Source organism: Pollachius pollachius (genome assembly GCF_949987615.1).
Source record: "Pollachius pollachius genome assembly, chromosome: 6".
Classification (NCBI taxonomy): domain Eukaryota; kingdom Metazoa; phylum Chordata; class Actinopteri; order Gadiformes; family Gadidae; genus Pollachius; species Pollachius pollachius.
The window spans coordinates 5,458,655-5,482,746 of NC_136939.1; the positions used below are offsets into that span (position 1 = coordinate 5,458,655).

The 24,092-nt window shown below is 44.8% G+C and overlaps 1 protein-coding gene across 2 annotated transcripts; it reads left to right on the top strand.

Moving 5' to 3' along the window:
* Window positions 1-1,156: 1,156 nt before the first annotated feature.
* LOC307076487 (uncharacterized protein) lies at window positions 1,157-22,729 on the top strand. 2 transcript variants are annotated; one of them, XM_079737513.1, is made up of 12 exons: window positions 1,157-1,441; window positions 7,130-7,282; window positions 10,310-10,417; window positions 13,230-13,689; window positions 14,973-15,203; window positions 16,584-16,699; window positions 17,062-17,206; window positions 17,567-17,619; window positions 18,035-18,132; window positions 18,447-18,621; window positions 18,907-19,107; window positions 19,667-22,729. In XM_079737513.1, exons 1-12 carry the CDS (start codon window positions 1,421-1,423, stop codon window positions 20,948-20,950), a joined length of 3,045 nt encoding a protein of 1,014 aa, XP_079593639.1. In that variant the 5' UTR covers window positions 1,157-1,420; the 3' UTR covers window positions 20,951-22,729. The 2 variants fall into 2 exon arrangements, with proteins under 2 accessions (XP_079593639.1, XP_079593638.1); XM_079737512.1 differs by having other exon boundaries at window positions 1,158-1,441; window positions 14,970-15,203.
* Window positions 22,730-24,092: the final 1,363 nt, after the last annotated feature.

Consider the following 24,092-nt stretch of genomic DNA (forward strand, 5'->3'; position numbering starts at 1 on the left):
CGTAATCAATATGTATGATGAATATAGATGCCATATATATAAATATATATATACATTCTAATAATAACCCATGCTCTTTTATCCCCCTGCTGTTAAAAACCCCACTGTAAACGAGCAGAGCTATCGCAGAGTTAACTTAGTCTCCTCTTCCCTTCCCCCCACCAGCTGAGGGCACTTCCTGATTCCCTGACTCTTTTTAATTTGCCTATCTATTTTATTTAACTGCCTACTGATCCTTATTCCTGTAGAGGTAGAAAATGTAAACCGTGCGGACAATACGCGATCAACACAATTGATATCATAGGACGGTAGTCGTTGGTTGTTTTATCAGTAGCCTATATGTCGGTACCAAGCCCTTTAAATAAATTCTCCTTTGCTTTTAACATGTCTTTGTTTAGAACCGCCAGGAAACGAGTTTGATGGTGGAGCAATACCTCATAAGTGCAGTCACTGTAGAATGAAACACGTGTGCGCGCCCCACATCGGCCAAAGCCTGAAAGTGCAGGTATGTGATCACTTGGTTTAAGTACCCTTATGCAGTGTATTTTAATTAGTCTGTCTTTTCACCTACAGCAAGCAAGATAATGAGCGTTTCAGAATAGGAAAAATACAGCGTTGTGTCGGGGATCTCAGGATATATTTAGAATTTATGTGATATATTTTAGAACAGCAAGTAATATGTATATTACTATACACCTTAATATAAATATATATATATATATATATATATATATATATATATATATATATATATATATACATACATATTTAATTAATATACCCTGTAATTCAGTAAGGCTCTTCGGTGTATACTCGACCTGTCTCTCGTTGGGTTTGCACCATAGGTTTACGTTTACGTTGCAACGATGTTGCAATGGCATATCGATGACTAGCGTCACTGTCAGGGCCAATCTTACAAAACACTGCATCGTTGATCGAATCCCTGCATGGACGTGGTATATTTCCATCGCATATAGTGCTGTAGCTGTTGAGGAAGATTGACATGGTTTGAGTTTGCGATGGATTAGGGAATGGTCAAAATCAACGCCACGCGTTGGCTCCACGCATGCTCAGTAGTACACACAGAATGCTCGGATCAGTTCAACAATTTTCAATATTACTACCTTTAAAAAAGGCACTGCTTCGCCTCGTAGGGCTCGCTTTATCTGCAGGATTATTTTCGGAGCTTTAGCAATCACCACGTATCGATTTGTCAACATCTCGTCATTTTTAAATATATCAAATTTGTTATTAACAATAAGTTATACTCTCGCAAAGTTTGGCCACACCTAGATCCTGTCCTATTTTCACAAAAAAAAGCAGGCTTTTCTTCTAGTGCATTTGTTTGTGTGCTGGTGGGTACCCGGCTGTGTAACTTGATCGGGAGCTCGGGGAAGGAATAGGGGAATGTAGAACTGCAATGGAGCAGAATACAATACAGGTAAAGCCGACTATTACTCGATATTATTTTGAAATAAATCGTTATTTTTTTGCTCAGGCGGATTCACATCTGACCTGTTGATGTAGGAAATAACTCGCCTGTGTCATGCTGTTAATTCAATTTCTAATAGTTATTGTTTGGTGCTGTGAATTTAGTTTATAACGTCGCATTGATTGTTATCCTATGAAGCAAGCCAAGAGTTCTGCCTGCAATTACAACTTTACTGAACGAGTCTGAACTTTCCAAGAGGAGAAATTGCTCGCTGGTATTATTTGAAAGAGAATGCAATATGTGACACGATATGTACATTTATTCAAGCGAAATTTATTTTAATATCATTTTAATATTTAGTATATACTCGTCAAGTTAATGATTTATTTCTTTGTGTCGTGTCGACAATCTTCCTCTGGGTTACCAACCCCCACTCCCATATTTCCACATAAAATAACAATTTATTCAGGGCTTTTCTGGAGCTAATATGACGAAACTTTTATGTTGCCAATTTCAGCAACAGAAACACCAACGTATATCAACTCGTAATTTAAAATTTGTTAACGTTGAAAATAGTTGTGTTGATTTTGGAGTACGGTGATATTAAAGATTGAAATATTGTTTCGAGTGAACTAGGTGGAGCAGCATTGGCTGTAATGTGAAGCATATTGATATTATTATCAAGTGCCCGACATTTTGTCGCCTGTCTAATTGCTTTAGCCTAACTTGGAATGTTAATATGAGAAGGAAATCCATCTGTACTTCTGTACTGGAAATAGCCAGCATTATCTTTACTGTATTATACAACCCCATATTATAATCCAAAATGCATACGACGACACATGGTTTGATAGGTGGAACGCGTAACTGTTACATGATCTTTTTTTGATCAAATCTCTTTGATGTCGTTTTTATGGTAGACCTATTATTTATCACATTTTGTTCGTACATTTCGTAATACCAACATGTAATGTTTCCATTTATTTTGTAATTGTCGTAAAATGTTTCGCCCGGAGATCAAATGCTGTGCTTCGTTCTTACAAAAGGACTGCTTTGAATAATAATCTTGCCAAGGTCAATTCTGTGTAGGCAAATGTATTATTTAAGCTATAAAGCGATATCTTAATTTAATCCCTCGTCTCTTTGCCTCCCCCTGCCCCAAAATGACACACGTCGTCATCAATTTCCAGCAGTAGGTGAAAACTGACGAACCGGTTAGTTTAAAAATAAGGTTTCCATCTTAAATCCTATTTCCAAATGTAGATAGAGCCAGGCTGGCAGAGCAGAGTCTGCATGATGTGGTTCATGCTCTGTGGGGGCGCGCTGCCTCCTTTCCACCGCTAGTGGGCCGCCTGGCGCTCCTGCACGTGCGCGCCGCGTGTGCGCGCGGCGGCGGCGGCTTGCAGTGCCCCTGCTGCAGGGGGAGGGGGATCCATATGATGGGGGTTGGGGGAGAAAGAGAGAGACACACAGCAGCACTAGTGAGAATTTGAGAATTTTCCGCATGTAGGCAGCTGGGGCATACGTACAAGACTGGGAGTGGTTGGGATTTATATAAGTATATTGGTTGGGTGTTTAGTGGAGCCGACGCATGGATCGCAGTAATGGTTATTTGGAGAAACAAATTCTGAGCCCTGTGACTATTTTGGTGTAGGAAGTGTCTGCAAGCAATTTCTATAAATATCGGTTTTTCCACATGGTATTTTTATTTTCTCATCCAAATCATATCAGTTAAAGAAAAGCAGTAGTTTGTAACCACACCAGCGTCTATAGGCGACGCCAGCCCTATTGTATCCTATAATTTTATCTGGCTAATATGCTGCATGCGTCCTCTTTGCCCTCTGGTACATTTGTTTTAAAAGGCTTTGTTTCTCTTTTTCCATTGCTTGTGAACACATGCCCACAAAGCACAAGTTGCAAGGGGGTTGGTAACTTTTCATCAGACCAATGGTGGTTTTATGTGGGTCGATTGTACAGAAACAAGTCTTTAATGACTACATACTCGTCGTGGCACTCGTGAGTAATGTTAGCCGCTAAGCAGATTAATATAGAGCCTGGATTCTAAAGCTGTGGAAGCGGAGCCGCAGAAGGCCACATCACTCCTTCAGCGGGGTGATATGACTAGGCAATGAGTGAAATACCACCATACTGTCGTCCCCACTTATTACTGAATGCTTGGCGAACAGTGTGGATATTTTAGCACGGATACTACATATGTACAGGCAGACATATAAACGGTATTGTTTAGGTTCCTGGCCGAACTATTTAACTTTCTTGAGTCGTAGGCAGCCTAGGAGTTGGGACGGCCCCCAGGGGGTGGAGTTGAAGCCAGGCATGGGGCCCTCCCGGCTGCACTTCATTGGTAGACCCCGATTGCAAAAAGGCGGAAACATGAATTTACCTATAAATACAAGTGGACGAAACACAACACAGCGTCAGAAGCATCCAACTATAATCCAGATCACGTTCTCCATGTGTTTATTATTATAACTCTTTTAAATGGTATTCATTGAATTCTTTATTTCTTGTATTTCCTCCCTTATTTGGCCAAGCAGTGTTCCTACACAATCATGAGTCATGATGGGGGTTTATAATCTTGTTTAAGCCTTTTGTAGCTGCAAACTTTATTTAAATGATGTGATCAGATCACTTGTAAAATAAGAAGAAAACAATGTGATGCATGTTACCTAAAATGAGTTTATCCCTAAATGAGTCGCTAGACATCCTCAGAGTTCTGAAAACACGTGAAGAGGTTATTGTCATTTCTATGGGGATTTGTGTCAAACCGAAACCGAATAACTCTGTGTTTTAAGGCTTTATTTAATCTCCAATTGGATTTAAGGTTATGCTCACATGACATTGTTCTTCTATTCTGCTCGGTAGAAAAACTGACTAATGGCAGGAAATTAAAAAAAATAATAATAAGATAGATTTCTTGATTAGATATGAATAATTGCTGTGCTGCTTCCCTGTAGCTCTGCTCATATTCTGTAAAGAAAGTGGTTCAGACTTTGCCCGGGCACTTTGTTGTTACGTGTCTGTCATGAAACCCTGTGAAAAGGAAGTGAACGGTCATGACATATGATATGAAACCTTTCACAAACGTTTTGGAGGCTTCAATGCTCCTCTGAGGCGATACTATTCAGTGTACGTTTCAGTCTCTATTTTATGTACCATCTTTACGGACGAATATGTAACCCCGTCGGGCAGGTGTGGTACAGCTGAATAATTTACTCTCCATTTCATTGTGATTTGTCAATTATTCATATATTGGTATGGATGGAATATTCATACGTTCCGATGACTTGTAAGCAAACTGGACTTTGATAGTGGCTACTCTTGTGTGTCTTATTAGTTGAGGTATGTTTGGTGCTCATTGAAAGCTGTCATCTGTTTTCAGGGAAGAATTAAGTCAGATTAAGATGGCAGATACCATCAATTGGGGCTGGATGATATGGCCAAAATCGTTCTCACAAAGCTATACTTTATCATGTAAAAGAACTGCAAAGATCTCCAATTTACATTGAGAATGGATGTCTTCGTGGACAAACAATTCTGAGGAACGAATGTGCGAAGTCTATGAAACATCCTCCACAGCACAATCAGCCAGTTTATTATTTATATCAGTCCTTGTTTACTGACTCCCAACACAGAAGTCTCATTGGGATTCTACCTCTCAGTATGTTCGATGAGGCTGAACTGGTTTGTTCTGTTCCTGGTTTTAGTCCCTCCCACTTTCTGACACATTACACACTTACGCCTCACAGAAAGCTGGAGTTCCTCAGGACTCTGATAGCCAGCTGCTTCCACACAGCTGGCGCTTCTCTGGTCTACGTCTTAGTGGCGGTCCCCAGTGGGAGGAGTTCAGACTGTCAGGGCCAGGTGAACAACTGCATGGCCGGGCGCAGCTGCGATGTGGGGCTGTGTCAAATACACCTTCCATACATGTACATTAGGGGAGCTATCCTGGACCAAGAAAAAGTCTGCAGAACGAGTACAGGTTGCGGTTCTGACGTGTATCGGCCTGACTGCATTGTGCTGAATCGGTGACTGATTCTGTAAATAATGTATATCAGAAATTTATTTTTAGAAAACAATCCCCGCCAATGAGGCGTATTCTTTTGCAAATCATATCGATTTATTGATTTACCGTCCTTCGATGTCAACTTGATGCAGAAACATCCAGCAGAGTGTGAACACAGCACTGGGTGGGGTAATAATGTGTGTCATGGGAGTGTATGTCTCTGAAAAAATAATCTTCTATTCACCTTGCAGGTTGTAACTTGGAATTTTATGGGAGAATTATCCTGGGGTGGGGGGGATGGTGGTTGTCAGGTTAAATTATGTTCATTTCCGTTCTTAGACTACAGCAAAGTTGATGTAAAAATGTATGCATGGATTTGCCTTCCTTTCCCCTGCTACGGTTGGTTGAATAGAAGGTGGTGTATTTTAGCTCCTGGCACATCAAAAGCATTGTTCTGATCCAAGAGCTTGAACAATTGCAAAAGTCTTTATTTTAATTTAGTTTTTGGGCACAAGAAGCATTTTATCAGGGCTTTTCTCTTCTGTGTAGTAGTATTAAATAATCCAAACAGCCATTTCAAGAAACAATATTTGTATAGACTATAGCAACGATATTTGCGCGAAATTTAGCGACAAGATGCAGGCGTCTACAGTCCTTCATTCGTTGTCAATTTGCTCTTAACTTAGAGAAGAAGTGTCTTACAATAAGCACATTATTACAAACAATTTGATGCTTTGTGCTTGTATCTTCTTCAATCTGCTAGAAGCTGAATTCCATGTCAATGAGTGGTATTTTGTTTCCAGTGTGTGTCCTTACACGTTAACCCCAGCAGGGCCACATACTTGGTAAAGTTAATTCAAACATCTGCTGTGTAGATAGTCTCCAGAACTGGCCTAACTAGTTCTATAGATCTATGATTATGATTGGGTGTATTTGTTCCCAAGTGAGATCTATAGAATTGGAGAATTTTGGAGAAACTCATTTTAAACTGTAGTGTTATTTTATATTATATAATAAGATTGATGTACACATTCCTTAGGAGAAATCGTGGTTCCAGGAAGGCCTAAAATATCAGCCCATTTTTTTTGCCAGGATATGTGCACATTGTGGGGGAAATATCTTCCACCATCATTTACATAACTATCATTTATCAGTCATGTGAAATAAAAGGGCTTTGTGAGAACCAATTGTTATTGCAGGCTGAAAGTAAACAGGTTTTGTTCTCTCAGAAGTCAAGCCTTTTTTCTCTTTTGCAGTAGAGAATGGCAGGCAGTTGGTATTGCTTTTTTTTAATTCTAGTGTAAAAAAAAACTGGTGGAGAAACAAAAATACATATTTCAAAATGGGGGATGAGTAATTGTGTCGTACACACACTGATAACATACCACGGCAACAAGAACCATCTTTACTTCGGTAGTTTGTTGCTTAAACAGAAAGACTGGCCGTCCCTGCCGGTTATTTGATGGAAATACCTGCTCTTGTGTGTACAATACATTGTACCACTGTGTGTTCTTTCCATACCGTGATTCTGTTTCCCAACGACATACAGACTCAAATTCCTTTTTATGTGCAAATGTAACCTGTTCCATTGCATACACATTCTGTTGACATTCTCTCCCTCTGTCTCTGTGTCTCTCTCCTCTGTCTCTCTCTCTGTCTCTCTGGGTTCCCAGTGGTTGCGCTCGCCCTCCTGTCAGCGGGGAAGTTATTCCTTCTATAAATCTGTGAGCTGCAGGGCCCAGCCCGACGGGCCCCTCCAGGTATGGCGGCTCGGAGAGTTCTACTACATCCGCCGCGGCCCCCAGGAGCCTGTGTGCATCGCTGAGGTAGGCATCGGGGTGAACCGGGGGAAGGGGGGAGTTTTTTTATTTAGTTTGTATATTTTTTATCACTTCTTATTGTGGTGCTCTCTGCAATGCAATGTAGAATGTGCAGTTTGTCTTCATCCCAATTTTTTAAATTTGTATATTTTTTATTTCTCTCTCTCTCTCTCTCTCTCTCTCTCTCTCTCTCTCTCTCTCTCTCTCTCTCTCTCTCATATATTCTGAACTAGACTTGGGAAGACCTGAACAAGAATTCCTAAGTGTTTTTTGCACAAATGGCGAATAAAAAACCTTTAGTCGAAGCGGTCGCCACAATATCTCAAAGTAAAAGTCGGCCCACTATGAGCCTTTCCTTTCCAATTTATTCATTGTATTCCCAAACCAAGCGCAATCATCCAAAGCACAATCGCGTGGCAGAAGACGACTCTTGATTCATTAGGGGGAGGAAACTTCAACGGCAACGGCATTAGTTAATAAGTATTCTGTTTGCTTTCATCTACAAGTCTGGATCTGTGGGCTAGACCCAGGCAGGCACTTCATCCAAACCACTTCAGCGTGAGGCTCGAGTGGGTTGCAAAAGCAGCAGTGGAATTTTTCCCGAACCCTAATATAAAAAGAATGCATAGAATCACTCTAAGCTTGAATCTTTAATGTATGCAACCAAGACTTTAATAATCGTAAGACTGAGTCCCCCTCAAGAGGTTTTTGCAGGGTTTTGGTATTATTAATGAATAATAATAGTAATGACATCATCATAATAATATCATTCGTTGTACATCATTTTCAAGAAGGATGATGGCTGCAGTGAGAGTCACACATTCCTTTGTGTACAGAATCACATAACTAATAATAATCCCTTAATTATACATTACTCACTTAGTCATACTTTTCATTGTATATCTGTTAGACGGGCACTGACTGTGGATGCAAATGAGCAATTACATCTCTTTTACATGCATTTTGGGCATTTAGCAGACGCTTTTATCCAAGAAGAACAAGAAGGAACATCAATTACTGCGGTTACAGCAAACGTGAACCGTGTTAGCGATGGAACGTTAAACATTTGTTTGTATTTTTTGATCTACATAGATTATCCCATTATCTGACAGCCGCATGTGGAATCTAATAAGGATTTGGAAAGGGGAGATGCAGAAGGTCAGCAGTGGGAGACACGACATCCAATAGCCCAATAGACTGTTTGTAGTGAATTCAGTTCTCCTTAATACAGCGCCCACTGTCTGCGCACTGACCCCTAATGCTACAGGAAGCTCTCCCCTGCTCCATTGTCCTCTGCCACTGTGGCCAGTCGATCTACAATGGGCTAGACTTAAATGTAGTTGCAATATTTTGAAATTGGACTGAGACGCTGCAGTCGAAATGAAACCAGAGTTCCCCGAAGGACTCTGTTTCATTTAATTAAGGTTCTTTCTTTTGGGGGGAGGGTTGTTTGTGAATGGTTTGGTTGGATGACAGTCAAAGGTCATATTGTATTGAGTTCCTCTGGCTTATCTGAGGACACCTTTCAGGGTCATGGGAGTAGTTACGGTTTCATCAATTGTTATTCAAATGCATGGAGGGCAGAAACATGCTAACTCGATTAGCATTCCTTCAACCTCTGGGAATGGCTTCACATATGCTAACAAAATGGCGACAGCCCATTTAGCGTATTTGGTGGAGGGTACGGCCTTGCTATTTTTGATGTATTTTTCTATTCATTTGTTTTTTCCCTAATGCCTTTTGTGGCTTTATTATAGTGGCCTCCTTTGTTTTTTTTATGGATGCATCAACCTCAAATTGTTTCATTGTATTGTTTTATTCAAATGACCAAATACAAGGCGTCTGTCTTGTCAGCAAAACACTCCAAGGTGTCATGTTTGTAAAGGCCTGAAGGCTGTTTCAAATTCAACAAGGTCTCCAGTCCTCGGCTCAAGACAACCATGAAAAGAATCTTAACGCCCCTCATCAGTATGTTAAACATTTTTAATGCCATGTTTTTGTTTGGTTTTATAAGATACATAGATGGATGGATAGATAAATAAATGGAGCAATACCACAGTCACAGTCAGAGGTGGACATTCCCGGTTCAGGAGTTGATATCCTTCCCTGTGTTTGGAGTCGCCCATCTCTGATTTGCTAATCGGAGTGGCCCAGAGGTCCCAGTAAGGCGTGAAGTCAGCTGGCTCTTTAGGGGTGGAGCATGGCAGCTCTTCCACTCTCTAAACCTGTAATTTTCCACCTCTGGCTCACTGTCATGCCTTTGGGATCAGTAACTTATTTGTAAAGTGAGTTCATTATTTAAGTTCCATCCTCTACGCAAAATGGGGCTTGAATTTTTAAGGCTGTTTTTTTATTCTACTGGTTGCGTAATAATAAAATTGTGTCTTCAACCACATCCGGAATATCTCCACCTGCTACGGTTTTGCATGGCCCAAACCTATGATTTACATACCATCATTGTGAAGGAATGGAAGCCGGGAGGTTACAATAAGTGCACTCAATATCCTGAATGAAAGATGTATTAATCATATCAAAAAGCCTTTTCAATGCCAGCTCAATTTATTATAATTAACAAAGCTCTTTCTGAAAGGTCAAATTGTAAGCGCACCATTCCCAAATGTTGTCCAAGTGTGGGTGGATATTGATGGATAAATTGTCAGGCCTTGTTTTGGTTAATATTCATTTACTCAACTGTAGTCTTAAATCGTCTATTCCCACACACTTTTATTTTAGTGATGGAAACCCATGATTTAAGAACCTTTCTTTAGGTACCTAGTGATTGCAGTAATGGTTGTTTTAACCATAAGTACGGTGGCCATTGGTTAATTATTAGACTGAACTCAGCTGTATATATGTGACTACTGTTTTTCAGTTTCAGCTAATCATTCCCTTGTGTCGGTGTTCCTTCAGGATTACAGATAACGATGAGTTTCAATGTTTTTTTTGTGGGTAAATATAGTGTTGTATGTAAATAATGAATATTTATTGAAATGCGTCGCTTTACCTGTCTTTATTTTTCTTCGCCGTCTCTAGGTAACACTGCTGTGGGAGGAGCAGGGACAGCACCCCCTGCTGGCCAGCTCTAGACTGTACTTCCTCCCGGAGGACACTCCTAAGGGGAGGACAAGACAGCATGGGGAGGTGAGGGCGGGCTTATTCATATTCAGCCATATATTAGATTTTTTAATCCAGTGGCAGGGAAGATGGATTAATTATAATTGTTAATTAAAACAGTATTCATTCGTAAAAAAAAAAGAAGTAGGCTATAATATGATTTTTTTTTTTTTTTAAAGTTTAGTTTCTGGCCCCACCCTTCCCACTTCTTCTATGATGGTTCAACTGAACGTCCCATATCTACGTATGAAGGGGGCTGTTTCAGGTCATGAATGTAAAGTCATTAGTCACTTCCTTCTGCTGCTGTATGTTGTTGGTTCACACAATGTCCCAGCATGTCTTCTGCTTGTGGACTCTTATTAACACACCACTGAAGGAGAGAACCACACATGGCTAAAATGTAAATCATAAATCCGGTTTCAACCTGCTGTGTACCTAGACTTCTCATTTTCGTCCAGCATATTTTATAAAATGTGTAATGACTCCACACTATTTAATCTAGTATATTTATATTTTTTATTTATTTTATCTTACTGTATATTCATATGACTTACAGCCTTTGTAGAGGCAAAGATAAATGGTATTATTTTGATTACAATTTGGGCACCATCTATTACATTTTTTTATCTATCTATTACAATTTTATTTGGTGGTGAGATCCTTACTTCCCCTCCCCCGCGTACTGATTATGTCCTGCACTTAATCATTTCGACATAAAGTATGCTTCGAGTCAAACAATTTCATGCCAAGAAAGGATCCATGTGTGAAATATTTATGGTATAAATATTTTATAAAACAAATCCTAATATGAAGGTGTACGTAAATCCTCCTAAAAAAGTATACTCAGTCAAGGAAGGCATTGGTACCAAAAGGTCTAATAAAGTTTATCAAATATAACCAAGACTAATCATATCTTACTCAACACGACCAACTGTAAATCTAGAAAACTTCTTCTTCAGTACATAAACAGAAATTGCAAAATGGGGTAGCTATCATACTCCAGTTCCTCAAAATAAATGGTCATGGGTAATGGGCTGTCAACGGCTCATAAGAGATGTCTACTGTTGCTAGCTACAAGAGCTAGCTACTCCTGCAAGGGTATGCTAACCCCAGGTTTAGACTCCCCCGGTTAAATACATTTATCGAGCCTTCACTATATTCACGCCAACACACCCGAACTAGGACACCATAAACCCAACGACAGCTGCCTTTTTATAACCCTGATTGTTTTCACTGCGTTCCTCAGATTAAGTTGAACTACAGTTGAACACGTCAGATCTCCCCATTGAAGGGTCAACTGCTATTTGATAGCTTCTTAAATCTCAACTGTTCAAAATTCCGGCTGGCAGTGTTCCAAGTGACCCAATAGCCTATCTACTAAAATATTTAAGATAAAAACTTACTTTGGGTTAAAGAATCTGCTGAACGGCTAATGGTTGTGGTAAACGTTATTCATCCGGAATTAATCATTTTCTATAACCTACATTTTATTTGAGCTTTTAACCTAGATTTGGAGCTTGCTTTCAGGGGGACCAACAGTTGATGCATCAATACAATTGACTGTGATCCATATCACATTGTCACAGTGCACAAGTGTGTCAGAGTAATGCCCCGGGCAATTCACACACGGCGTTACAAAACATGTACAGTCCTCGCCACAAATATGATATGAAAAAGTCACAGTTCCAGTCCAGAAGTGGTGAGGCCAACACAGAACACCTGTGTGGTTTTCGGTTGTTCCCTGATCGGTGTCCCACTTCACGTTGGGAGCAGGAACCTCCCCCTCCATCCACACTCTGGTCCCTGGGCTTCTCTATCAGCTTCAGGGGCCCATGGGGGCCGTGGCCAAAGCGGAGCCATCCAGGAATGCTTTGCCTTCACGTGGCTCCCAGGCAGTAAATGCTTTCGTCTTGCAGGGCAGGGCAGCACGATGTCCAGGCAGTAGCCTTGTTGACACAGCTCTTTGGAAAAGTTGACTCTTCCTCCTCTCTACCTCTCCAGAACAAAATGAAAGGCAATGGGAATATATTTCACTGCTAGACCAAAACATTTGGTCCCTCCCAGAGTGTGTGATGTCCTTCAGGGTATTGATGCTCTATCACCGCCCTGTCTCTCCCTCCTCCCCCTCATCATCCGTTTACCTTGGTCGGGTGTCGGTTGTCTCTTGTCTTGCTACACTTAGCAGCCCTGTGTATGGCCTCCCCTATTGGGCATCAAGGCCTTGTGAAACCCTCTTCCAGGGCTGTTTTCTTTTCTTTGGGCTCTTTAAAGGATCTGGCAGGGGGATTTCATGTTATTTATGTGCTGCTTGCGTGCACTGCAAGGCAAGGCAAGGCAAGGCAACTTTATTTATATAGCACTTTTCATACACAAGGCAGACTCAAAGTGCTTCAGGCATAAACATTGTCATACAATAAAATAAAAAAATAGTGAAGTAAAAGAAAACATATGCAAAAAAATAGTAAAATAGATAGAAAAAAAAAAGGCAAAGTTAAAAAAGCATTTTAGAAAGTGCAATGCATTTCAGATCAGACCAAGCATTGGGTACACTGTGGGGGTTTGGCGGAGGCCATGGCCAGGGGTAGCTGGATCAACTCCTCTCTGATGAGTTAAAATAGATTAAGCGGCGGCGATTTCAGAATCCCCGGTAAACTTCCACTGGGGGGACGGCGCCTCTGCCCCAGTACTTTTGGACCAGTGCTGACCGATGCATTCATTCACACAGACCCGCTTGCCTCCGATTCCATTATCCTCAAGTGTGCACTTTAGGAAATTTACATATTATGTAAAGCCGTGTGTGTGTGTGTGCGTGTGTGTGTGTGTGTGTGTGTGTGTGCAGGACGAGGTGCTGGCCGTGTGTAGGAGGATAGTGGTCCCGGTGGAGGACCTGGTGCGCTGGGCGTGTCTCGAGCCCGTGGTGTGGCAGAACCAGAAGAGGCCCGGTGGCAGTAGCCCAGCACCAGACCTCCCCCTGGAGAACCAGGGCAGCGGAACCACAGAAGAACCGACCGGCCAGTCACTGGACCAGGGCAGCGGAACCATAGCAGAACTGACCAGTGGTACCATGGCAGAACTCACCGGTGGTACCACAGCTGAACTGGCCAGTGGAACCATAGCAGAACCGACCAGCCAGACACTTGTAGATCAGGGCGGCAGCGGCGTCACAGAACCGACCTGCGGAACCACAGCGGAACCAACCAGCGGTTCCACATCGGAACTGACCAGCCCGGCACCGGGAGACCCGAGCAGCGGAACCACAGCAGAACCGACCAGCCAGCCACCTGGGGACCAGTGCAATGGTGAGAGTCGCCGCTACTGCGGGGGGGGAACCAAAAGCCAGGTCCATTTTGTTTGTATTGCCCTTGATCTGTCCGTCCGTTTGTTCGTCCGTCCCTCCCCCCTGATCCAACTGAAGAACCCGAGCCGTCAGGGAGAGGAGGGTTTGGAGGGAGTGGGCAGATAACAGTATCAGAGTACTAAAAGACGAGGCGGAAACTCAGTGTAATTACGTGAGCTTGAAGTTGATGGGAACGGGAGGCAAAAATCAACGGGCCTGCTTTCCCCCCCCCTCCCCGCCCTTCAATTAATCAATACAATTAAATTGAGGACAGCATTCTTTTTCTATTTCTCAGTTATACCAAAGAGAGAAAAGCAGCAGCAGACATTTTGTACATTTGTATATCATTTGTATATTGATTATACCAAAGAGCGGGAAGCAGCAGCAGACATTTGTATATTGAAGCACAACACAATTATGTGATTTTTTTTTTTGCATATTTTTCTCAAGAGAAAGCACATCTGCAAAGATTTATTCATTTTATGGTGTTTGTTCCTTTTATGGTCTAGCCCAATCACAGAGCAGCTGCCTGGGTATTAGTTTGCCTTTGGAAATCTGCAAATAATCACAGAGAGGGTCCATTGCAATTACACAGGGTGGTTTCCTTCAAAGTGGCCCACATGCATAAGATCAATTTTTTACACTGGTTGGCATAGCAACCAATGAAGCACCGCTATTTATAGTTGGGGAATGACACAGACATGCATGAGTCTGAATATTGCTGTCTATTGTGCAGGCCATATAGAATCTTTACTGAACGTGAATGTTTTTTTGAAAACAACGTCAAAAAAAATAAACCTAGTAAGCCCTTGGCTATTTCGGTCCGGGCTATTCCAGGAGGCCGTATCAGGTTACTGCCTGTTATCTGACTAATATTGGTATATCGGCGACGTGCCTTTGGTTTGCTGTCCTGTCCCACGTTCCCTTGAAAATGATCATCTGTCTTAAAGGCATTTTTCTCATAACCATTTTGTCGGGATCGAACGCTTGAATCCTGCGCCGTAGCGTCCTCCATCTTCTATTGACCAACTGCTGGTCGTGAAGGTAGTGAAGGAATAACCAAAACTTTAACCCACTCTGCACCAAAAAGCCGCATTTAGAGCTTTTCACGTTGTGATTGGCTTGCGACATTATCAGCCTGATCAGACTGCCGTTGTAGTACCATGTATCACCAGAGAGGGAGCTGTCCCCTCACTCTTGATTTTAACACCCCCCCCCCCCCCCCTTGTTCCTTGGTTCCAGCAGCCCCCGTGGATCCCCAGGGGGTCAAGGTGCTCAGTTACCCCCAGTACTGTCGCTTCCGCTCCCTGCAGCGGCGGCTCCAGGACCGGCCGGGGGTCCCGGGCGGGGCCGACCCCCGCCTGCTGGCGCTGGGCGGCCTGCGGGTGGCGCTGTCCAACACCCGGGTGATGTTCTGCCGGGAGACCTTCACCCACCCCAGCCTGGACGCCAGCTCCGCCCTCTGGCCCCACTTCAGTGAGTCTTTGCCTTTTTTGTATGTATATATTTTTTGTCCTACAGTGAGAATGTGTAATCTCTGTTCCTTATTTTAAACTTCTGCATTCTTATTATTTGTGGGTGCGAAACGCCCCTATATACGACATGGTAAAATCGAGCTTTTTTTCTATTTTTAAAGATACCACTATATACTATAGTCTATACTATATATATTATTCTAGCTGCTGAAATTATTGTTTCATATTTGACGTATGCTTTTGAAGTAGGAGGTACTGTATATTTATTTGCTGAAATTATTGTTTCATATTTGACGTATACTTTTGAAGAAGGAAGTGTATTTATTTGCGAATCTGCACCACCAGTTTGAATGGGTCTTTGATTGCAGCTTTAAAGCAGTTAAGCTCTAAAGGATGGGATTTTTCAACCTGGACCCCATTTTCCCATCCTTTTGGGTCTAAGTGACCAATGGCGACAACATGTTGTGGCTTCCGTCCAGCATTAAAAGAGAGCTCCATTGCAGCCCATTTGCGACTGTAACCCTCTAGGGGTGATGGCATCCGTCCATCTGCGCTGGATCCGGTCGGATTGTCAGTGTCCAACCCAAATCTCGCTCAAAGGGGAAGTCTCGCTCTGAACTCTCACGAGACTTGAGCTGTTGCCGGAACAGAGCAGTGAAAATGAGAGAGTTGGAGAGAGAGGAGTGCTGGCTGGAGATTGTAGTGTTGGACTACAGAGAGCTTGGCTTAGTGTTATCTAACAGATTGGGGGAAGGAGGGCTGAGATTGTAATGACAATAGGGATATTTCCTGCGACAACCCTAATCTTGAGAGTGAGGCTATACCTCGAGCAAGACTTGGTTAGACCCAATAACAAACAGACCAGATCAAGCAAAAGGTAGAAAAGAAAATAGTTATTTCTCTGCAGGGATCCCTTCCATTATGTTTTCAGACACTTATGCTATCAATCTGGGCCGGTCAGCACTTTTGGAGGACGTACATTGAAAGGGCACTGTTGCCCATGAGGGTTGCATTGCAGCTGCAATAGCTGAAGTGCTCTCGCTCGATACTGACCCCTTATTTGGGCAGGAAAAATGACGTCACACTCTGGGCTCATTTAAAACGACTTCCTGCACTTGGAAGAGTTTCAAGCAGACTAACAGCGCCTCCTGCTGGCTGCTCTGAGAAAGATAGAATGAGTGTTGTTTCAAACGGTTAATATAAAAAAATTTTTAGCTTGGTGCTGGACTGTACACGTATTCATAAGCTCCACCCATCCAATGACTATTTCCCCATTTCAATGAAATGCACCAACTATTATCTATTAAAATCTTTATATGAAACCGCCATCTCATCCTGCAGATGATTGTGTGAGGTTAATGTGTCTTTGTGTTCCCCTCAGGGTGTCCCTCTCTGAGTTTACGGGGTCGACCGCGCAAGAAGAAACAGAGGGATGTCAAGGAAACGCCGAAACTGCTCACCCGCAGCCAATCAGAATCCTGGATAGACAAAATGAAGGTATTGTTCATGTATTCCAGGCTGCAGTGTACAGAATAGATTGAGTTCAGCAGTCACTGAAGTGAGGTAAATCCTTTTTTAGTTCCGTTATTTTTTTCTTCCTATTTATCTCCATTAATATGATAGATTACCACCAGCATAGTTTCCCAAAATAGATGTAGGGAAAATTGGGAATAAATGCAATCCAAGCAGGATATTAAATTAATTTATCCTTCTGAAAAGGGGAAGCTGGAGTCTCATTGAGTGCTGTCACACTCAATGATTCATTCCAACAGTCTGGTAGTTCTCCTACATGCTCCCGGGTGGGTTGCCCTAGTTCCAGTCATTGAAGTGACCTGTGTGTGTTCTGTGTTCTGTAACAGAACATGATGGGCAGCGCGGACACCAGCCCAGAGAGGGCCTGGCTCCCTCACCCCGAAGAACAGCTCTTCCTGGATCAGCTCTTTGTCTTCATGGAGCGCTTCGGCCGCCCCATCAACAAGGTGCCCAACCTGGGCTTCAAGAAGAGTGAGTCTCGCACGGACGATGGTGGAGCCTCCCTCCCTCTCTCTCCCTCCCTTCCTCCCTCTCTCTCCCTCCCTTCCTCCCTCTCTCTCCCTCCCTCCCTTCCTCCCTCTCTCCCCCTCCCTCCCTCCCTCTCCTCCTCCCTTCCTGTAGCGAAAGGCTGTGGAGCGTTTGTGTATTATTTTTTTCCTGACTTGATTCCATTCTTGATTGGTGTTAATGATCTGAATCTTTTCACGAGACTTATCGGTTTTAGTACAGTATTTATATTTTGAGGTCCTCTCTTACATGTTTTGATGAGCACTACTTGCCCGCTATGTCTGGACAAGGCGCTTATGTTGTGGTTGTTGTGCTTTCCTTCAGTTGATCTGTTCCGCATGTACTCGGTGGTCCAGGGAATGGGCGGCTACGAAAAGGTAAGACTGTCACTGAAACTCTCAAAACACTGTCCATCAGCAATGATTTAGAATAATTTTGAAGATTGCTCCTCTTGTAGTGACTTCTTCTTTTCACAAGCCGCTTAGCTGCTGACTCGAGTTCTGATGCGTCAGAACGAGGCTAACAATGTGCGTGCAGGGACAATTCAATTGTTGCCATTCCATTGTTGGTTAGCTGTGCAAATACTGAGCATGAGCAGAACTGGTCTTTCGGCCTTCATGCAAGATTAGCTTTCCTATTGTGACCTGTCTTTACAAAACCTAAAACACACCTAAAACCTTTTGCCTTCCTCACACACTCATCCACAGAAACCTTTCAGCCACAGCCCTTGTTAACTGTGTGTGTCGGTCTGTGGGTGCGCGTGCCTGTGTGTGTGTGTGTGTGTGTGTACAGGTGACGTCGGAGCGCCTGTGGAAGGTGGTGTACAACGACCTGGGCGGTTGTCCTGGCAGCACCAGTGCTGCCACCTGCACCAGGAGACACTATGAGAGGTCAGCTGACGGTCGAGCAACATCTCAAAATGGACGCGTATTTGTTGCTGTTTTACAGGGTTGCGTTACTCTCCCGATAGTTGTTCATGTGCGCTTTACTCGATGTTCACATTGAGTTCGATATGAACATGGTATTAACGGTGAACGGTGTAATTGAACTGATTTTTTTTATACGAAATGACATGACCGTTCATTTCCAACTTCATTTTCACTTGTTCACTTGTCAGTCAGTCAGTCAGTCAGTCAGTCAGTCAGTCAGTCAGTCAGTCAGTCACTCACTCACTCACTCACTCACTCACTGTCCGTCCCCCCAGACTAATGCTGGGCTATGAGGAGCACGTCCGGGCTGGGGGCGCAGGACTCAAACTCCCAGAATCCCCCGCTCCGACAAAGTTCAAGGCCGTCCGAGGGAAGAAGGCCCAGCCCAGGGGCCGAAAGCCCGGGGCCAAAGCGAAGCAGAGTGCCCGTCAGCCCGCCAAAGCCCCTGCTGTGAGTTTGCGTCTATATTTGCCCGCTGTAATCCAAGACTACCAGAGTGTCCCCGGAACGACTTGTCTTCAAGTGGATCCACAGCATTGTTGTTGCTCACTGTCTTTCTTTATTAATGGGTGGATATGCAAGTAAGACCAGTTTTTTTATGTTGTTTACCTTTTTGGATTTTAGATTGCATAAAACAAATGTAATTAACTTTAGTGTGTGTGTGTGCATGTGTGTGTGTGTGTGTGTGTGTCTGTGTGTGTGTGTGCGGGCATGTGTGCGTGTGCGTGCGCGTAGGTTAACCCCGACGGGACGGCGGTGGTGAAGCGGGGTCGCGGCCGCCCCCCCGGCAGACGCAACAAGGCCACCCTCCTGGCCCAGGCCAAGCTCCTGGCCCAGCAGCAGGCCAAGGCCAAGACCGCAGTCCCCCCCTCCTCCTCCCCCCCCTCGACTGGCTCCGCCCCCACGCCAGCACCACCGCCAGAATCCCCGCTAACGGTAACCCACCCCCCTTCAGGAACACCAGGTGTACAACCTTCGGGCGGCAGCAGCTCAGGAGGTAGAGCGGGTTGACTGGTAGCCGCCAGGGTTGCCGGTTCGATCCCCGGCTCTTGCTAGTGTGTTGAGTGTCGAGGTGTCCCTGGGAGAGGCACCTCGCCCCCCCCCACTGCTCCCGACGAGCTGGCTGGCGCCCTGCATGGTGGACGCCGCCGTCGGTGTGTGAATGCCAGGCGCTATCGAAAAGCGCGTTGGATTAAAGCGCTTTATAGATGCAGTCCACTCACCGTTTACAACCTGGTGATAAGGGAGGCGTCGTTGCCCTGCTGGCTTAGCACTGAGTGTAAAGCATGTACATGGCACACTATAAACTAGTATAAAGGATTAGCGATTATGCATAAACTGTATATCGTAGTATATCTCTGTCTTTTTCAATTTCTTTACTTGCGGGCAAATTCTGTTAGGAAAAGTGTTTGATTCTGATTTTGGTTGGCATCGTGGGGAAACTATTTGACAACCCTTTGAACTGACTGGTTCTGCCTGTGTCTCCCCCTGCCAGGTCCAGAGCCCCTCCCCCAAGCCGGCCCTGCAGGTCCACACGGCCCATATGCCCCTCACCCCGGACCTCTCCCCTCTGACGGCGCCCCTGCTCCCCTTCCTCCCCACTCCCGGGCCACAGGGGAACCAGTGGGCCGCGGACCCCCCGGGGGGGATGACCGTCACCCCCCTCTCCGCTGGCAGCCTCCTCTCCGGGCCCCTGGGCCAGCCCCTGATCCTGGGGACCTTCGGCCCCTCGAAGGGCGTCTGTCCCCTGGACACTTTCCGCACCCGGCTCAGCCTGCATCACGGGGGGGAAGACCCCGCCGTCCACAAGCCTGTCCCCCGATCGCTGCAGTCGGGGGCGGAGCCCTGCCCCGCGCACAACCACCACGACCACCAGCCGTGCGCGGGCTGCGCGGCGGATGAGGGAGCCCAGAAGGGAGCCCCCAGGGAGGGGAAGGCCCGGCCTCCGCTGCCCCCGCTGCGGGTCTTCCCCCTGGACCTGGACTGCAGCGTGCAGGTCCGCCAGCTGATGAGGACCCCCCTGGGAAAGGTCCAGCTGCAATCGTTCACCCGCCGCCTGTCCGAGGTGCTGGCCCAGGACCTCGGGGCCAAGCCCCTCCCCCACCCCCGCTCGCCCATCACGCCCCCGCCGGAACAGGCGCTGCCCCTCAACCTCAGCCAGCGGGCCCCCAGCAAGAGGCCCGCCGCTCTGTCCCTGGAGCAGACGCCGGCCAAGCGGGCCGCGCCGGGCGACCCGCCGGCCGGGACCGACGGGGAGGAGCTGGGCCCCGACGGGAGGCCCCTCGCCTCTGGGCCCCCGGAGCCGGGCCCCCAGGAGGAGCCGGCCGACCTCAGCTCCCCGAGCCGGATCCGAGCCTTCCTGATGGGCCTGCCGCCCTTCAGCGTCAACCTGGACGACGACCTGGAAAACGCCGGCTCGGCGACGTCGCTTCCTGTCCCGCCTCCCGGCAACAAGGAGGAGGAGGAGGAGGAGGAGGAGGAGGAGGAGGAGCCGATGGAGGGGGTCGGCGGCGACGGGGGCCCCCAGCGGCCGGCCGCGGCAGAGGAAGATGAGGGGCCGGACGTGGGGCCGGAGGTCGCTGACGTCGTCCCCCCGCTGGTGGGAGACGACGACGAGGCGGGGGAGGGGGGGAACTCTGTGAGCCTCTCGCCGGACCGGGACGGGAGCACGGGCGGACAGGAAGTGGCGGAGGACCAAGAGGAAGTGAGGTGTGGGGATTTTCCCGCTCAGGGTCTGGCCAGAACACTGCTCCCCGCGGTGGTGACTCAGAACAGCTGATGGAGCCGGGCGTCGGACCGCAGGGGCGACCTGGGGCCCCGTGACTCTGCTAGGCTTGGACCTACGGGCCGGCCCGCCCCTTTACTGTGTCAAAACCGGATTATACCGGCAACAACCAGGCCCTGAGGACCTGGCGCCCAGACCTACTCTTGCTCTTTGTTTTGGAGGCGAGGTGATCCCTAACGCCAGCTCATGGTTTCATTTGCTGGGTTATTATTGTTTTGTCTTTCATCTTGTTTATTCTGAAAATATCTTCCTTCTCTAACCCCCCCCCCCCCCCCCCCCTCTTTCAAGGACACTTCTAGATACTGTTTCAATATTATGTAGACCATCAGAGAATATATATATAAATATATATCACTTTGTTAGCTTATTTGAATTATTATTCCTCTACTTTTGTAGAGATAAGCTGTTATTTTCTAACCAATAGTGTTAAAAAATGTACAAATATTACGCGGGGCTGTACGGCTCTGATAAATAATGTAGTCGCAACGTCCGGTTGCAACCAAGAGGTGCAATACAATAGCCGACCCTTGGTCTTACACACTCGTGCCTTAAATCAGGTTGTCCTGGTCCTGTTTCCTGTGATGCGTTGACTTGTGTTCACTCTAAAGGGATCCCTGGACCTTGGGCTCCTTTCTGTTTCAGTCTCCTTTCGCTTAACACCTGTCCCATTAAAGATAGCTTCATGATTGAGCGGCTGTTACGTATCTCCTTCCCAAGTCCGCCGCCGGTGTCAGGAAGAAGGGGGAGAGGAAGAGACAATGAGCATTCCTGGAAAATGCTAGCCTATAGCCGTTATCGTCATCCATTTCTGCCCAGCGACTCTCGTCACTGCAAAGAGTGCCGTCGAGAGAGCGAGGGAGATTGTGTCTTATGAGCAGTTGGAGTGTGAAATACTCTCACTACGTTCCGTCTGTTTCGTTTGCCCAGTATACGACTAGTAGCTGGTAGTTTAAAAACAGCTTTCTTTAAACTATGAGGGGCGGGTTACGTCCTGGACGCCCAATCTCAGTGAAAATAACTGCCAAAGTATATGAGAAGCGTTTATTTCAACATTAATTACTACTTCTTGGCAGGTTTATGGTTTTATTTAATTTTTTTTAAGAGTAACCGACACTAAAAGCAAATGTCATGGATGGCACAAAACACAGGTTATTTTCTGAGGCTCAAACGAACCATCCGATGTTGTTTTGTTTGTGTTCAGCGCTGCAACTGAAATGCTATTGGTGTGAGTCCAGGTATTTGATAATAATGGAGGCATTGGTCTCTATGGTCGAGAAGATGGAGGCCGAGCTGGAAGCTTTGTTTTGGAGACCGCCACACTGTGTCTTTCATTGTGTCGCTCTCAAACATCGGATCCATTTGCACATCTACTGTACCCATTGCCTCATGTAACGTCTCACTGTATTTATATCAACACACCTTTTTCATTGGCCAACTCGTTTTTGTATGCCCACCTATTTACTCGACTATAAAACCATACAATGACACAAGGCTGACCTTATGCTGTTATTTGTCTGTTTAAATATTGTATTTTTTGTTGTATTATTTTAATTAAACCGGATGCCCATTCTGCATCGTCTTGATTCTAGAACTCTGCCGGTGATTTGAGAAGTCTTGGAGTCCGAATGCATGCGTGATTTGGGCTTATTTTTCAAGATGACAAACCACTGTTATTACATTCAAAAGTATACGAGATTATTTTAAACCACTGGCAGATTTTTAGTCACAAGAAAATAAGAAAATCTAAGATTTAGCTGAATTAAAGACATAAAATTGAAATATATCTTGAACTGTGTTTATTTCCTTCTGGGTGGATTATTTAGTTTTGAATTGGGTGGAAAGTCCTTTTGAGTTGCACATAATGAGTTTGAAGGGGATATAAATAAATCCATACAAAAATGTATATGAGCCTACATAAATAGATAGCCTACAAATATATCCAGGCTCAATAGTAAGGTTTGGACTCGATTGGTAATCGACAGGTGGAACACAATTTGTAAATATGGCATCGCCTATTCTTCTCAATTCGTCTCATGTAATTTGCAAATAAACCCGAGGGCTTTATCTTTCTGTTTTGCAGTTAATCCTAGAACAACAGACGAAAAGGGTCAATACAAATTAGCCTCCATTTTTTTATAATGCTTTACAAATATAAAGATTTTGTGAAGGCAATGTCGAGGACAGCTGCCAGATTTAATTTTCTAGACCTTCAAAATTAACGTCGAGTTTAAGCCTGTGGTTTAAACACTGCGCAACCCCGTTGTAATAGGTTCCGCATGCAGTAGAGTGAATGCGGAACCACGATTTACAGAGGTACTAGGGCGACATCTAGAGGCGATATCGGAGAACTGTAACATATACAATTCACTACATCTTGTGTAGTGTACTGTTTTTCATCCTGAGGTACACAAGAGTACTGCAGGTGGTACGTGGGATTTTTGTTCTTGTAGTAGGCACATTTGCAATAAAAGAAAAAAACGAATATGGATAAGTGAAAATAAATATATTAAATATTGTTCAATCAATAGGCCTATATCATGGCTTGCTATAATTTAAAAGAGTTTAACACTATCCATGTTTTCCATGATAATGTTTTCCATTGATGTTTTAGTGTTCATTTGTGTTATCTAAATAAACATACTGGTAGCAGCATAAACAGCGTTGCTGACTTTCTTTCCACGGTTTACCTCTTGCAGTAGTAATTGTGTACAAAGAGGTCACTGGCACTTTCCTCAGTCACTGCATGTCATCTGTCGCTTGAGAAGCTTCGCGAAAGGTCCTGATCGATTGAATGGGACACCTAAAGTCAGGGGTTGGGAACCACTGCTGAAGTTGGGAACCACTGCTGAAGTCAATACTTTTAAACAACTCTTTGACGCAGCAGATCCAGCAAACGGAGCTGTTGACCTAGTAAGAGAAATGTATTCCCTTTTTGTGTTTATTATTATGTTACCTTTATTTTACGAGGTAAACAATTTCACGGTAAGGGCGACTCGAGTGGCGTCTATCAAGTTCCATGGTTGTTTAGAAGAAACGCCTCTCAGTGGCATCTTTACTAACATCGTCAATGGTCTGTGGGCGTTCTTGGCCTTGTTTTGTACTGAATACATTGCACAATCGCATGTACTATGATGGA

Coding starts and splice junctions, on each gene's coding strand:
- LOC307076487 (XM_079737512.1), top strand. CDS start 1,421: ATGGAGCAGAATACAATACAG. Junction 16,700..17,061: donor CCTGGATAGACAAAATGAAG/GTATTGTTCATG, acceptor GTTCTGTAACAG/AACATGATGGGCAGCGCGGA. Junction 17,620..18,034: donor GAATGGGCGGCTACGAAAAG/GTAAGACTGTCA, acceptor GTGTGTGTACAG/GTGACGTCGGAGCGCCTGTG.